This window comes from Schistocerca piceifrons, chromosome 8, assembly GCF_021461385.2.
Source record: "Schistocerca piceifrons isolate TAMUIC-IGC-003096 chromosome 8, iqSchPice1.1, whole genome shotgun sequence".
Taxonomy (NCBI): Eukaryota; Metazoa; Arthropoda; class Insecta; order Orthoptera; family Acrididae; genus Schistocerca; species Schistocerca piceifrons.
Window position 1 is genome coordinate 316,931,881 of NC_060145.1, and position 17,449 is coordinate 316,949,329.

The 17,449-nt window shown below is 48.8% G+C and overlaps 1 protein-coding gene across 1 annotated transcript in view; it reads left to right on the forward strand.

The window, feature by feature from the left end:
• Positions 1-17,449, forward strand: part of LOC124712314 (phospholipase A2 hemilipin-like) — a 155,446-nt gene that overhangs the window by 22,029 nt on the left and 115,968 nt on the right. The window contains exon 3 of the mRNA XM_047242607.1: positions 7,564-7,697. Within this exon, the coding sequence (XP_047098563.1) occupies positions 7,564-7,697 (134 nt within the window). The remainder of the gene's footprint in view (positions 1-7,563; positions 7,698-17,449) is intronic.

Below are 17,449 nucleotides of genomic sequence, written 5' to 3' on the forward strand. Positions count from 1 at the left end.
CAGAAAATTTAAAGTTAATTTTAACCCAAGTAAAGTCGTAATAAAGGGAGACGTAAATTTAAACAACCGTATCAGAACAGATAAGAAGGCCCTTCATTACCGGATAGTGAGAATAAAACATGATTTAATCTTGACTAATTAAAAAACTTAAAACCATCCATAAAACAATGAAAAACAATTGAACACCAACATCCAGACAAGATAATTTTAAACCCAGAAACACACATCAATTAAAGATTTAATAAATTTTCCAATAACACAAGAATAATTAAGTTACAACAGATTAAGGTATTTGTTGAGATCCCAAGGCACATCAAAATTTGCTTAAGGTGAAGCTCTCAAGCTAACAGATACAAATTCATAATTATTCCAAGTATGAACTTAGCTTGAACAGGAACATTAAGGTGCGGCTGCAGTTGGAGGAAACAGCGCGAAAGATAGGTAGCGGCGAGAGTTGCCGAGTGTATGCACTTCAAATGATGTAAACAGCCGGCTAAGCAAGCCGACGGGACGTAAGTGGCGCCCGATCCTGGGTAGCACGTACCAGCAATGGAGTCACGAGAGATTATTAACGACAGTTTCCTGCAGCACAAATAATTTTAATCAGACAAAATTCCAACATTCAGCCGCGCATCAAATAAATAACTCTTTGGGTAGAATTAATTAATCTCATCTCTTACCAGTGACAATGACAATTTCACTGCTTTTTTAATAAGTTAGTCAAAAGATTTAGGAAACCAGCTAAAAATATTTCAGCAATAGAGTAGTAATATCAGTTTTTTTAGCGAACTATTGAAGCAGCCACAAGGACACTCGCATGACATTCAAAGATCATTTCTACACACATTAGTCCATAGCGATTCGGAGAGAACAAATGCGTCCTGGAATAGACTAAAATTTATTTGAACGGCTTGAATAGAACAGACGCACTATATAATTTCTCAACAGTACACGCCTTTAGCATTATCTTCAGGGAAGCCAGAACAACAAAAGCAAATCATAAATAGGCCAATAAAATAGCAAAACCGACACACATTCTAACACGAACAATTAAGCATTCGTGGCAACTGGTAATACTAAACATTTGACTGCGCCTCTAACTGAAAATTACATGACCAATCATTTACTTTAAAAATCAGAGGAACTGATGCGATGTGGACAAGAACAAGTAATCCATACACTAATGCACACTAACAACTTTCCAAATAAGCTTTTTTCTGGAACACAGCGCTTTCCACAGGCTAAAGGTGAACGAGCACCACGGATTCATAAAGTTAACGCATAAAGCAAATTACAATAAGTTACCCCATGAATCAGATCTACCAGATTTTGGATTCACATTGCCCTTCGAATACCGTGGAGCCATGGGCGTCCGCACCCAACAAACAGAAGGAAGACAGACCACAATGACAGTAAACACTGACCTGACAGCTCGGCGTCCTTCTGATAAATCACGGTACAAGCCCTGTCGGTATTCAAAAACTTACTCGAAGGGCAACATGATCACAATATTGGTCGCCCTCCAACAGCTACGACCTCGGCGAAGAGGCCCTACGGTAAGCTCGGTACAGCTTCGTTCCTCAGCTCATACTGCCCACCAAACCGGCCACCACGCACGGACCCGCCACACCAGAGGGCACTGCGCCCCAGCAGCAACATGTCAGTCAAAGATAATAAGAATAGCGTTATCGATACGCTAAGAGAAACCCGCCACGGCTCATGGTTAACCAAGCAATTCAAACCACGTTCCTTGGATGCGGATGAACTGACTTTTCTGTATCAGACTCATCGTAGACGTGCGTGTATTACGTCTCTCAAGACGGAGGACGTAATATTGGGACCGCACTGAAGGACATATTGCATGCCTTCCATCATTTCTATGTCGGTATGTATGAGGTACTCGTTCATGTCCTCCAATCCTCTTATTCGAACTCTGGACCGTAGACTTACAACTGCACATAACGCTACGTTTTTAGATGCTTTTCAATGTGACGATGTATGTGATCTAATTGTCAGATCACCTCGTAAATCGCTGATGGTGGATGGTCTACCAAAAGAATTTTATGTGCGTTTTTGTTCTTTGTTGGCTCCTACTCTTACGTTGCTTTTGAAAGGAGGGCGGGAGGGGGGTTGGTACCAGACTCATCTAAGGTTGGCAAAATTGTGTTATCAGGTTGAGCTCCATGGGGTGGGTGCACGCAACGACTGTGGTTATATTGGGTTAGATAGAGCAGAAATCAGTCGTAGAATTAAGTTGCTTTAATATGACATTTATAGTCACAACGCAGATCAGATTTCGACCTGTGTCAGGTCATTATCAATGCAGTGCGGAATTGTAGCAGTTGCTCGTGCTCAAGTGAATGCTTACACAGTTCAACCATTACTGGTAATGGCTGAACTGTGTAAGCATTCACTTGAGCACGAGCAACTGCTACAATTCCGCACTGCATTGATAATGACCTGACACAGGTCGAAATCTGATCTGCGTTGTGACTATAAATGTCATATTAAAGCAACTTAATTCTACGACTGATTGCTGCTCTATCTAACCCAAAATTGTGTTATTTCCTAAAGCCTCTTGTCAGGCAGAAACAGACGTATTTCGCCCGATTACCTTACCAAATTCTGATTATAAGGCTGTGGCGAGCGCTGAGTAGCTGGTGTCTGCGTTACTTGAGAATATTGTTGCTGACCATCATATTTGTATTCGTGGTCGAACTACTCTGACCCTGGTAGCTGGATGTCGTGATGTATCAGAGTCCGCTGTCATTCCTGCTCTTTGTACCCTGGCTTTTACGGATTTTGACAAAGCGTTCGACCTAGTCAGTCATTTCTTCCTGGTGCCGGTACCGGAAAGCGTGGGTTCAATACTGACGCGCGGAGGTTCTTATCTAATTTGTTTACGGTTATCCAAGCTTCGGTGACTGTCAATGGACACCTGACGCCCCTGATGAGCGTCGGTAGGGGTTTCCTTCAGGGAAGTTCGCTGTCATTGTCTTTGTTTGTTCTATCACTTGAACTCCTTCTTCGAAGGATCGCCCCTAATTCACAAAGATAGTCGCTCTTGGGCGAGACGATCTCGGTGCGCGCATACGCGGACAATGTGTTGGCGGCAGTGGTGAATCGACGTAAGTCTTTGGGTGCCATGACTGATGGTGGCTCCAATTAAAATGGCTACATTTAATTGGTAGTCGATTACAAGCAAGATACAAGGAAAAATCCTGGAACATAAACGGCGTTCTCTTAACCTGCTTCAGAAAATTCGAGTCCTGGATACCTACGTCTTGTGCAAAGCGTTTCGCCTGCCCGCGATGGTGGCTGGAAACTGAAACAGACGTCTAGCCGTTTTTTATTGAAGCATCACATTCTTCGATTACGGTACGAGGTGGGTGCTCGTGTGCGTCCCCTTGGGGAGCTTGGGACTTTCCGCCATTCAAACATAAGCGTCTGTGTTTTTTGTTCGGCGCACCGCGTTGACTACACTCGCGCAGTGCACACATTGATGTCTCGGCAGTTTTACTGTCTGTGGCCGGGCAGTCTTGAACCGCCTGTCGAAGTCGGCAGATTGAATTTTCGGTTAAAACATGACCGCGGATTTTATATTTTTGATTTTATACAACACGTCCATCTACCAAACATTTGTTAATGCCCGGGAGAGGGATTGACTGTACGGCTCCTGTTCAACAAGTATCGTCGCAGACTTCTTGGAAGACGGTGTGGTTTCGTCTTACGCTTCCCTTTCTACCGATGGCGTGGTATCAAGTGGTCCACAACTTGTTTTCCACCAAAAAGCGCCTATTTCATATTGGACTTAGTGTCACGGATTAGCGTTTCTATCACGGACAGTTGAGACTGCCTTTTCGGCCTGTTCCATACAGACTCCTCCTGCTTTCCGAGAACAAAGTCAAATGCAATTCCATGGCTGTTGGGCCACTACGTTCATTTCATTACGTTGTAGATGGAGGCGATGATACTGACACACTTGCCTTCCACCAGTATATGCCCACTGATAACGGAAGCGTTTGCCCCTGCCATGATATCGCGACTTGCATGCAAATACGATAAATTTTATATTTGGTTGTCAAGGTATCGGTTGAATTAGCCGGTCCTCGTGGTTTTTTAAAAATGGCCGCTTTTCAGGTATATTATTTGACAGTTTATTTCATTTTTTAGCCCTGATAGTCTTGTTAAGGAAAAGTCGGTCGATGCGTTAGGTTACCGAACTGCTGACCCATGTTTGATTCTTAGTTGTGTTTTTTATTCGTCATTTAGAAAGAAAGAGGGAAAAAGAGATGTTAACGCATTGGACTGCCGGTCTGTGTTCACTTCTTGGTCGTGGCTTTTTTCTTTTTTTTCCATTCGCTGTTTTTTCGCTGTCTCTGATAATACTTTGGTAACAAGAACGTCCTCCTTTGAGGCGGAACATCGTGAGATGTGATTGATGATCAAATAAGTGTATATAAGGTATTTAGAAAGGTTTTCAGCGAAGCAGAAGACCATGCGAGGGCTCCGGGTTCGATTCCCGGCCGGATCGGAGATTTTCTCCGGTCGGGGCTGGGTGTTGTGTTGTCTCCAACATCATTTCATACTCATCGACTGCCAAGTCGCCTAGGTGGCTTCAACTACAAACACTCTCACCAGGTGACTGGTATACCCGACCGGCGGCGGCATTTCATTTCGCTCGCACATAAAGGAGAATCGGCCAAATGTAAACAGAACAAGTGAAATACTCAATTTTGCACTCACCTTTCGCACTCGGGAAGTTTAGTGACACTCTCTACAATGTGCCGAGGATGAATAGTTGTACCTATCCCACTCAAAACTGAGCAAGCCGTCGAGCAACCTCGGTGCATGGCTATCCGCTTCAGCGGCTTAGCATTATACGACCCATGTTATCTGAGCGTTTTGGTGGTTTATCTTGAAGACGACTCCTTTCTTTTGGACTGCTGCGTCCACCAGACATGGTTTCTGCTTGTCACGTGTCCTATCCGTTTCCGTGGTATTGATCGGACTCGGTAAGTGCATCACTGAGTTTGTTCACTGCGCGAATAGCGCCAGTTCTCTACCGATGCCTTGCAGTGTGCCTGCAAGAATCCAAGGATTCGGCAGTTGAGAGTATTATGCGTGGGCTTATAACTGCAAAAATCGTTTTATAGCAACAGAAGCCTTAGTATAAGGATCCAGAAGAAAGTTTCTAAATATCCTCAATCTCTCTAGCACTCAATCTACACAATGTGCACACATTTTTCTTATTTCATTCTATTTTTCCGTAATTTGTGACTTTTGGCCTGAAGTCGTACTCGATGGCTCCACACACCATGACGCCAGAAGTAACACCACTGTGCCTTTCCAAATCCAAAAGATTGGAAGGATGGGACCTCTCCCCAGTTGAGTGGATCGTTATATTCGAGTAGTGCAACCTTCACTGGTGCGTGTGTGCGTGTGTGCGTGTGTGCGTGTGTGCGTGTGTGCGTGTGTGCGTGTGTGCGTGTGTGCGTGTGTCCGTCGAAGTAACCTCATGGAATAAGCTGTCAGTCGACGATTCATACTGTGACGTTTTCCTTCCCTGACTTGCATAATCGTGGTACAGGGTACACTCCACCACGCACAAAACGGCGGCTTCCAGAGTAGATATCTAGATGTAGATGAACAATCACGTTGTAAACTCTTTACAACTACGTCCGTCACCCGAGAGCAAGCAATGATCTGCCTGCAAATCCTGTCTCATCCCGCATCGGAGAGTAGCAGGACCTTGATTAGGGAATTACTATTCCGTGCGTACGCTGCCGTTATCATCACAATACGTATGGCTGGCATCTGGAACGGTGCCGTGATCAGCGTGCTATGGGCTCCTCATGAGTGGCGTCGCATGATGTTCAGCATTGCATGGCAGTTCTGTACTACCCAGATGATCGTCGATCTGGGGAGTGACAATGTGACACTCCACACCATCAGAAATGCTCCAACAGCACTCCTCTGAGTTTATGCACTTCCGCTGGCCACCAAACTCCCCAAACATGAACATTATTGAGCATATCTGTGGTGCTTTGCGACGTGCTGTTCACAAGAGATTTCCACCCCCTCGTGCTCTTACGGATTCATGGACAGCCCTGCATAGTTGATGGTTGGGGTTGACTTGTTTGGGGGAAAGAGTGCTGTCATCGGTCTCATCAGATTAGGGAAGAATGGGGAAGGAAGTTGGCCGTGCCCTTTCAAAGGAACCATCCAGGCATTTACCTGGAGTGATTTAGGGAAATCACGGAAAACCTAATTCAGGATGACCGGACGCGGTATTGAACCGTCGTCCTTCGGAATGCGAGTCCAATGTGCTAACCACTGCGCCACCTTGCTCGGTAGGTTTCATGGTGTCACTTCCCTCCAGCACCATTCAGACATTAGTCCAGTCCATGCCACATCATGTTGCGGGCACTTCTGCCTGCTCGTGGTTGGCCTACACGATATTAGCTACGTGTACCAGTTTCTTTGGCTGTTCAGTGTATTTAAAATGACCTCTTTCGGCAGGTAGAGTAGGTCATTTTCGGACGGATTACACAATGTGGTGGAGCTGGCGACGTGCTGGGCACCTGCGTGTTGTCATGCAGTTATCGTCTTCACAATACACAACTGTCCAGCACTTCGCCAGCTCCAGCAAATGGTCCAATCAATCTGAAGTTGGCCTATAATATGTGCCAAAAGCGGCCTTTGTAAATAAATGATAGGGATCGTGGCAGTTTCTTCATAAGTAATTACGACAAGTAAGATTGCTAACACTCCCATCCCTGTTGGTTAAAATCTTGTGAGTACGATACAAAGCTAGTACTGTGGCGAGGAAGATCTCCAGATCTGTTCTCCGCTAGAGCAAGTGTGCGACCAGCTCGGACGTCAACCTCATCCCAGCGCAGGTGTTGAGGATACCAAGGACAGTTATAACAGTCGTGGGCTAGTTTGCTTCAGGGAGGGGAAGATACAATCTCTTGATGACGAAGTGAATCAGTGAAGCCATGCAGATCAGAGGGGGTCAACGTCATACTGATAAGTAGGCTCATACTATCAAGTTATATCTAAATCTGACACGATTTTGTTAGCACTGAAGTCACATCACGTATCCTCTCACACTGTCTCGGTTCCTTCTCCCCGTCTGGGTTTCTCATTATTTTTTGTCAGTCACTGCACGAACCCGTCGCATCGATGTCTGAGGGATTTTCCCTGGTCTTACCACTGTGGTTCCCCTCTTGTTACCTGCGAATCTAGCAAAGGAATCCAGGATTGGTTTACCTTCAGACTTTCTTCTTTCTTGGTAAAAGAAATGCCACGTTTGTGAGTTTCTATGTCACTCGTCCCCCATTAAACAAACGTCGGCTGAACAACCGGACACATAAGACAATAGGCAATACGAAAACGTGTGGCCACGAAAGCCTCAATACCTTTGTTGTACGACCACCGATCGCAAAAGTACGCTCGGCCACACACTGACGGCATAGATGTAGATCATCAGTCTGGTAGTTGATAGCTTCCAGGAACTCCTGCACTGTCGGTGACTTGCCTCGTCTCCTGTGTGTGCAGGGCGGACATCCGGCGCGCAGTGCTGGAGTCGCCGAGCAAGCACGTGCGCGAGATGCCCGCCGTGGACGTGGACGCGCTGATGCAGGCGTGCCGGCAGCAGGGGCCTTCAAGCACCTCCGGCTTCATCTTCCCAGGTAAGCTCAAGCACTCCGCACTCTGTATAACTACAATGGAACACGTCGCTCAACTTTAATAAATCCTAACTAACGCTTTCTTTACCTCTTTTATATTTACATTGTCCGCCGCTCGTGGTCTCGGTAGCGTTCTCGCCTCCGGCGCGGGGTCCCGGGTTCGATTCCCGGCGAGGTCAGCGATATTTACCTGTCCCGAGATGACTGGGTGTTGTATCACCATCATCATTCATCCCCATCACGGTCAGAGCAAGGCACCGGCAAACCACCCCCATTAGGACCCCGCCTGGTACAGTGGTGAGGATCTCCTGCATCGTTCCTCTACGCTCTGTGAAGAATCATGGGACTTCAATATTTACATTGAGGTGAGAAAAGTCACGGGATACCTCCTAACATCGCGTCGGACCTCCTGTTGCCCGGATTAGTGCAGCAACACGTCGTACAACGGCCTCGACAAGTCCTTCTAAGTCCCCTGCTGAAATATTGAGCCAGGCTATATCTACAGCCGTCCGTAAATGCGAAGACGTTCCTGGCGCAGGATATTGTGCACGAATCGACTTCTTGATCTTGTCTCATAAATTTGCTATTGGACTCATGGCAGGCGATCAAGGGGGCCAAATAATTCGCTCGAATTGTCCAGAATGTTCTTCAAACTAATTGTGAACAATTGTAGCCCAGAGATAGGGCGCATTGTCATCAATAAAGTTTCCATCGTTGTTTGGGACCATGGAGTCCTGGAATGGCTGGAAGTGGTCTCCAAGTAGCCGCGCATAGCCATTTCGAGTCGAACGACCCAGTCCATTCCAGCCCATGCCTTTATGGAGCCGCCACCAGCTTGCACAGTGCCTTGTAAACAACTTGGGTCAATGGCCTCGAGGGTCTGCACCACACTCGAACCCTACCGTCACCTCTTACAAACTGAAATTGGGACTCATCTAACCAGGCCACGGTTTTACAGTCTTCTAGGATTCGACCGATATGGTCACGAACGCAATAGAACCGCAGCAGGTAATGTGTTGTTGCCAAAGGCATTCATGTAGGTCTTCTGTTGCCATAGCCCATTAACGCCAAATTTTCGTAACGGATACGTTCGTTGTACGTCCTTCATTGACTTGTGAGGTTATTTCCCGCAGTGTTGCTTGTACGCCAACACTGACAGCTCTAAGCAAACGCAGCTGTTCTCGGTGGTTAACTGAAGGCCGTCGGCCACTGCGTTGGCCGCGGTGAGAGGTACTTCCTCAAGTACAGTATCCTTGGCACACTCTTGAAAATATGGATCGCGGTATATTGAATTCCCTAACGGCTTCCGAGATGGAATGTCCCGAGCGTCTAGCTCCAACACAAATTCGCGTTACTCCAAGTCTTAATTCCAGTCGCCAATGCACTGCGCTTTTATACTTTCTGTACGAAATACTACCACCGTCCGTATATGTGCATGTCACTATCCTATGACTTGTCACCTCATTGTACGAGGCCTGTCTTAAAAGTATCCGACATTTGGCCAAAAAAATAATTCCAATACCTGACTGGGTTGGGACCCTAATCCCCTTCAAAGTAGGCCCCTTGTGCCTGCACGAACTTAGCCCACTGATCCTTCCACAGCCAGAAATACCTCTAGAAGTCTTCTTTTGGAATGTTGTTCAACTCCGTCGTCGTGTTCCTCATTATCTCTTCTCTACTTTCAAAACGGGATCCTTTCAGTGGCGTCTTCAATTTTGGAAATAGCCAGAAGTCGCAAGCAGCCGAGTCTGGAGAGTAGGGTGGCGAACGGCTGTAATTCCATGTTTCGCCAAATTTTTGATCAAGTGGGATCAATTTCGCAGCCACTCGGTGCATGTTCACATCATCAAGCAAAATTGCATGTGCAGAATCTTTACTCACTCTAACCTCTTTGTCAAACGACGACCTGCCATCATCAAATTTTGTACCCTCTCAACAACAGCTGAATTCCGAGCAGTTTGGGGCCTGCCAGAACGCTGGTCACTCTCCACTGATGTGCGGCCAATTTTGAATCGGTTGAACAACTCCTTAATTTGTGTTACTCCCATTGCACCTTCTCCAAACACCTGCCGAATCTTACGAATTGTTTCGCTTTGAGAATCACCAAGCTTTTGACAAAATTCGATGCAGTATCTTTGCTCAACGTGTTCAGTCGTCTTGAGAGAGTCGGTAATCCGACGATCACGTTGTCTCAGCGACTAACAGGCAGCGACTGACGCGTTGGAAGGCGGGGACAAAATTCACCCATGCGCATAAAGGCCTCTTCCTTTACTGTGTACAGTGGCGCAGCGCTATCGTCTCTGTTTTGCGCGGGAAAATCAGAGGTCGGATGCTTTTTAGGCAGACCTCGTACTTTCACATGATAAGGATCTGATGGAATCCCTTTCCGATACTATATAGAACTCGCGTCTGAGTTAACCTTCTTTAACTATAATGTTCCGTAGATGCATCTGTAGCGTACCAACTACTCGCCCCCTTTACTATCATATAAATGTTTTGCCCCTTCCAAAAACCTGCGTTAGTTATTTTGATTTATTTGATCCATGTTAATGTCAGGGGACTTCAGAAAGCACGTGGCGTATCTGGAAAGTTAGTATCGTTTTCGAAAAAACTCATAAAAACAGCTTTTCAGACTAAAATTTATCTTTACAAGAAAGAGCATTTCTTAAACTATGTTCCGACATATTTTCCACCGTTGTTCAGACATTTCTCACAGCGGGAAACCAACTTTCCTATACGTTCTTCATAGAGAAATACGGCCAGTGAAAACAGTCACCGCTGAATCCCGTTTTTTGCGTCGTCATCGCTGTCAAAGCTACTTCCTCCAAAATCACGCTTCAAATTCAAGAAAGAGTCGTAGTCACATGGTGCGAATTTGGAGAAAGTCGAAACCAAACGCGTGGAATGTCCAGTCACGGCACTATATTCCTGTGAAAACAACGTTTCCATTCTACTGGAGTCACTCAAAACCATATTCAGCATTTCGGTTTGGAGCAGTTCATTCATCCGCCGCGCAGCCCCGATCCCGCTCTTTCAGACTGCCGCTCGTTCTGGAACTTGAAAGCGATGCCGATGCAAAAAAGAGTGGTCAGCAATGGATGGCTTCGCTAGCGGCATTTTTCTATGAAGAGGGCATGTAAAAGTTCGTTTCCCGTTATGTGAAATGTCTGAACAATGGTAGCAACTACGTAGGAAAATACATGAAATGTATTCGCAATTGCGAATGTGGACAATCGTCGGTTGCATAACGGAATAAAGACAATGAAAATTTGTGCTGGACCGGGACTTTTCTTTTCATTACTCTCACATTCCTGAAATTACCTAAAACTACAAGGAAAGGGAAGCTAATGCCACCGTCACTTACACCCTAAATTTTTAAGAAGATGCCTCAAAAGAAAAGCTCCACCACTTCAGGTGTTGGCCCCTATCAAGAAAGACCACAATAACTTCATTTAAAAAATGCACCAGTACGTTCTCGCAAAGACTGGCGTTCGCCTTCGACATCAGCGGGAAAGAAAATAGGCGTTGTGGTGGCATGTCAGCAGATCATCGATGCACGTCTTCTCGGAAGTGTGTATGAATAACCGTTGAGGGGACAGAATCTGTAAAATAGTAGAAGGAAGTATGTCAGCTGCTCCTTGCATGGATGATCCAGCTACGAGGAGAGTTATGGAAAGCGCTCCGGAGGAAGTTCGAGAAATATTGTTGGTACTTGGGGTTCCTAACAACTTCACAATATCGACTGTTAAGGTCCTGCCAGAAATTGGGGGCTGATTTGTCACTACAACAAAACAGGCAGTGCACCAGTGCACTATGTGCCCCCCCCCCCCCCAATCCAAATCGTCGAGTATTTTTTTTTGGGGGGGGGGGGTTAAGGGCGCTCAACTACTGAGGTCATCAGCGCCCAGTCACAATTGTTAGAGCACATAGAATCTAGTAAAACTCAAGGGGGGGGGGGGGGACACCAGAAAGTTCTTACAAAGATGCAGATAAAATAAGTGAAAGAGTTAGATGTCTTTGGACAATCCAGTCAAAGTAATGAAACGAAGAACACGAACAGCTGCTCGAACGTCATCAGCTAAAATATCCTGTAAAGTAGATGGCAGAGACAGGACAATACGAGATTGACTAAAACGTGGACACGACAATAAAACATGGCGCACTGTTAATGCATGACCACAAGGGCACTGCGGGGCTGGGTCACCGGAGAGCAGGTAGCGGTGGCTAAACCGGGAATGCTCAATCCGCAACCTGGTCAGAAGGACCTCTTCTCGCCGAGATGGTCGGGAGGTGGTTGTCCAAGCCGTTGGGAACGGTTTTACTGCCCGGAGCTTGTTTCCTTGAAGTGATGACCAAGTATCCCACCACAACGACACAAGCCTCTTACAAACAACCCCACTAACGTCAGATGACGGGACACAATGGGAGGCTGGCCGAGGCAGGAGGACTGCAGCCTTGGCTGCAGCATCAGCAGCCTCATTCCCAGGCACTCCTACATGGCCGGGAACCCACAGAAAGCTGACAGGAGAGCCATCTGCAGCAAAAGAATGGAGGGACTGCTGGATCCGTTGCACCAAGGGATGGACCGGATATGGAGCTCCAAGGCTCTGAAGAGCACTGAGTGAATCAGAGCAGAGTGCATACGATGAATGGCAGTGGCGGCGGGCATACTGAACGGCCTGATGTAGAGCAAAAAGCTCGGGCGTAAAGCTGGAACATTGGTCGAGGAGCCGGTATTTAAAGGCGACCGCCCTGACGACAAAGGCACAGCCGACACCATCGTCAGTTTTGGAGCCATCAGTGTAAATATAGGTGTGACTGGCAATCCGCGCACGAAGTTCGACAAACCGTGAGCAATACACTGCAGCCGGAGTACCCTCCTTCGAGAGCGAGCTGAGGTCGAGATAAATATGGACCGGAGCCTGGAGCCAAGGTGGTGTCGGGCACTCACCCTCTCTGAAGGTGGTAGGGAGGGCAAAATCCAATTGTCGAAGCAGGCGACGAAATCGGACTCCAGGGGGCAGCAGGGCAGACACATACAACCCATACTGACGGTCGAGAGAATCGGCAAAGAAGGACTGATAAGAGGGGTGGTCGGGCATTGACAACAGCCGGCAGGCATACCGACAAAGCAGTATGTCGCGCCGGTAGGTCAATGGTAATTCGGCAGCTTCAGCATAAAGACTCTCGACGGGACTAGTGTAGAATGCTCCGGTCGCAAGTCGTAACCCCCTATGGTGGATGGAGTTGAGATGGCGTAAGAGGGATGGCTGAGCAGACGAATAGACGAGGCTCCCATAATCCAGCTTTGATCGGACTATGGACCGATACAAGCGAAGCAGGACAGTGCGATCCGCTCCCCACGATGAACCACTAAGCACTCAGAGGACATTAAGGGAACGTGTACAACGGGCAGCCAAATAAGAGACGTGCGGAGACCAACAAAGTTTCCTGTCCAGTGTGAGCCCTAGAAACTTAGTTGTTTCCACGAAGGGGAGAACAATGGGACCGAGATGTAAGGATGGCGGAAGGAACGCTTTATATCGCCAAAAGTTGATGCAAACCGTCTTCTCTTCAGAGAACCGGAAGCCATTTGCCACACCCCATGAGTATAGGCTGTCAAGACAACGCTGAAGGCAGCGCTCCAGGAGGCATGTTCTCTGGACACTGCACTAGATCGCGAAGTCATCGACAAAAAGAGAGCCCGAGACATTAGGTGGAATGTAATCCATAATTGGATTGATCGCTATGGCAAAAAGGGCTACGCTCAAGACGGAGCCCTGAGGCACTCCGTTCTCCTGGAGGAAGACGTCGGACAATACGGAACCCACACGTACCCTAAACTTTCGATCTGTTAAAAAGGAATCAATAAAAAGGGGCCGGCGACCGCGTAGACCCCACCTGTGCATAGTGCGGAGGATACCTCCTCTCCAACAGGTATCATAAGCCTTCTCCAAATCGAAGAACACGACTATCGTTTGGCGCTTCCGCAAAAAGTTGTTCATGATGAATGTCGACAAGGTCATAAGGTGGTCAACAGCGGAGCGGCGGCGACGAAAACCGCATTGAACATTGGTAAGTAGCCGTCGAGATTCAAGAATCCAAACTAACCGAGCGTTAACCATGCGCTCCATCACCTTACAGACACAGCTTGTAAGAGAAATGGGGCGGTAACTAGAAGGAAGGTGTCTATCCTTTCCGGGTTTGGGTATAGGAACAACGACGGCATCACGCCAACGCATGGGGACTTGACCTTCGGTCCAGATGCGATTGTAGGTACGAAGAAGGAAGCTTTTGCCTGCTGGAGAAAGGTGTGCCAGGATCTGAACGTGAATGGCATCTGGCCCCGGAGCAGAGGACCGGGACAGTGCAAGTGCACGTTCGAGTTCCCGCATAGTAAAGGGGGCATTATAAGTTTCCAGATTCAGCGAGTGGAAGGAAGGTCGCCGAGCCTCTTCTGCCTCTCTCCTGGGAAGGAAGGCAGGGCAGTAATGGGCGGAGCTTGAAACCTCCACGAAAAGGCGTTGGAGACATCCACAGGATCAACAAGGACCTCATTACCTGAAGTCAGGCCAGGTACCGAGGAGTGGGCCTTAATGCCCGACAGCCGGCGCAGGCCACCCCAGACGACAGAAGAGGGAGTAAAACTGTTAAAGGAGCTGGTGAAAGAGGCCCAACAAGCTTTTTTGCTGTCTTTGATGACTCTACGGCATTGCGCTCGGAGACGTTTGTATCCAATACAATTCGCCAACGTAGGATGGCGGCGAAAGGTGCGTAAAGCACGTCGTCGAGAACGGATAGCGTCTCTACAAGCCTCATTCCACCAGGGGACGGAAACGCGACGTGAAGAAGAGGTAGTACGAGGAATGGAACGTTCGGCAGCCGTGAGGTATTCGCCCTGACTGTCACAACTGAGAAAATCGTGGTCCGGAAAGGTCGCCAGGGAGGAGTAAATTCCCCAGTCAGCTTTCGGTATGTTCCAGCTCGAAGGACGTGGGGATGGGATGTGGTGCAGGAGACGAAGGACGTGGGGATGGGGTGTGGTGCAGGAGACGAACGACACAGGGGAAATGGTCGCTCGAATAGGTGTCAGAAAGGACATACCACTCGAACCGACGGGCAAGAGTGGTAGAACAGATCGAGAGGTCCAAGTGGGAGTAGGTATGAGTAGAGTCTGAGAGGAAAGTCGGGGCGCCAGTATTGAGGCAGACGATATTGAGATGGTTGAAGACATCCACCAAGAGGGAGCCTCTCTGACAGGATGCAGAAGAGCCCCAAAGGGGATGATGGGCATTGAAGTCGCCAAACAATATAAACGGCGGAGGAAGCTGAACAATCAGGTGCATCATGTCAGCCCAACTAACTGCGGATGACGATGGAGTGTAGATGGTACAAACAGAAAAAGTAAAGGCAGAAAGAGTAATATGGACAGCTATTGCTTGGAGTGGGGTGGTCAATGGGATGGGATGGTAATAGACATCGTCCCGAACGAGCAACATGACCGCACCATGAGCTGGAATACCGTCCGCAGGGTTGAGGTCAGACTGCTCTGAGGTATATACGGTCAGTTGGGCGCAACTTGGTTTCCTGGAGACCAAGGACGAGTGGACAGTGCAGGCGGAGGAGCAGTTGTAATTCCTCCCGATTAGATCGAATACCTCTTATGTTCCAATGTAACAAAGCCATCACTAGTCAGAAAAAAGGGGGAACGAAACGGGTGTAGAGCGGGTCACCTCGACGGCCGCGGAGGGCCAGGTTTCGAGGGAACAATGCTACAACCCGCGGGAGGCGGATCCTGTTCCATCGAGTTGTCGCCAGCTACGGCCGCTTTCCCGGGTTGCGTAGGAGGGGCAGCATCATTCGCCGACGAGAGGCCAGCTGAGCGCCTGGCAGCAGAGCGTCCCGGCGAAACTGAGGACTCGCGGGAGCAGCGACTCGCGGATGGAGCGTCAGACGAAATGCGCTGGGGTGGAGAGGGGGATAAACACTTCTTCTTGGAGGCCTTCTTGGAAGTCCGATGAGGCACGGGGATGGTGGGCTGGACCCGAAGAAGGTCCTCACGCGCGGGGTCCGTTTTGGAACGCTGGACCTCGGAAGCCGGGGTCCGGATCGTTTCCCTGATGGACGCCTGAGAAGAGGATCGCTTCTCAGGCGGCGGAGTGGGAGGAGGAGGAAGGGTGGCCCCTGGGGCAGAGGGGGCAGGGGCCGCGAGGGAGGTGGATTTGGAAGGGAGGGATTTGGGAGGCGGAGGCATAGACCTCAGATGGGGTGAGGAGGTGGAGGGAGGACAGGATAGGGGTGAGGATACTGTGGAAGGAGTGGCCACAACTGAGGCAAACAAAGTTGTCAACGTCACGGGATGGAGGCGATCCAAAGTTTTTAATTCTTGAATCTTCTTCTCCATCTGATACGCGGGGCAGTCTAAAGATCTAGGCAAGTGGATGCCAGGACAATTGACGCACCGAGGTGGTGGGGTGCATGTATGTTCCTCATGAAGGGGACATCCACAATCACCACAAAGGGGCTCAGCCTCGCACCGTGACGACATGTGCCCAAAGCGCAAACACCGAAAGCAGTGCATAGGAAGCACGTCGCACCGGTAGCATATCACCTTTACCTTCTCTGGGAGAACGTCCCCCTTGAAGGCGAGGATAAAGGCCCCAGTGTCGACGCAACGGTCCTTGGGGCCGCGCTGGACTCGCCGGACGAAATGCACGCCTCGGCGCTCCTGGTTGGCTCTGAGCTCCTCATCAGATTGCAGCAGGAGGTCCCGATGAAAAATAACCCCCTGCGTCCTATTCAGTGCCAGATGCGGGACAATGGACACTGGGATGTTCCCTAGTCGTTCGCATGCCTGGAACGCCGCCGACTGTGTGGCGGAGGTGGTCTTTATAAGAACGGACCCCGAACGCATTTTACTGAGAGCCTCGATTTCCCTGAAGATGTCCTCGATGTGCTGGACAAAGAACATGGGCTTGGAGGTGGCGAACGTCCCCCCATCGGTCCGAGAACAGACTAAATAGCGGGGGAAGTACTTCGCCCCAAGCCGGCGGGCTTGTCCTTCCTCCCAGGGAGTGGCCAAGGGGGAAAAGGCAGGAGAACCAGAACCAGAGACAGTACCTTTCTTTTTAAAAGACTCGGCCGCAGAGCGGCCCGATACATGTTGACGTTTCATCTGCGAAACGTCCGCTCCGATACCACCCACTCCGACCAGGGGCTCTCCCCACGGACGCCACCCAGCCTCAGCAAGGGCCACCTGGCAGGATGACCGTTGCCGGGAGTCCTCATGCCCCAAGGAGACGGGCATCTACTCCTTGGCCGACGTGGGGAGGGTACAGCTCAGGTATCGGCAGTACGATCCCTGTGTAGTCAGGGGGCTACAACCTAGAGGATACATGACGACCCCACCACAACGGGCTGGCTACTGTGCTGGATTTCGGGTGCCATGGAAAGTCCATCATGATCATAGGTGCAGATGGGGATACACTATGGGCGTAACTTGTGCAACCCATCAGGCGTTTAGGCCCAATTTGAGGAATAGTGGGTGTGGTTACAACGCCGTTACAATGCTGAGTGCCAAGGTCTTAGTGCACTGAGGACCAGTGATACACCACGTAAGGCGTCCTTCCCCAAAAGGCTCTTACTTCTATAGAATTTTGAAAAGTGGAGGTCAAACCCCAAGGGGGACCATCACATGGAAGGCCGAAACTGTTGAAACTCCTTTTAGTCGCCTCTTACGACAGGCAGGAATACCT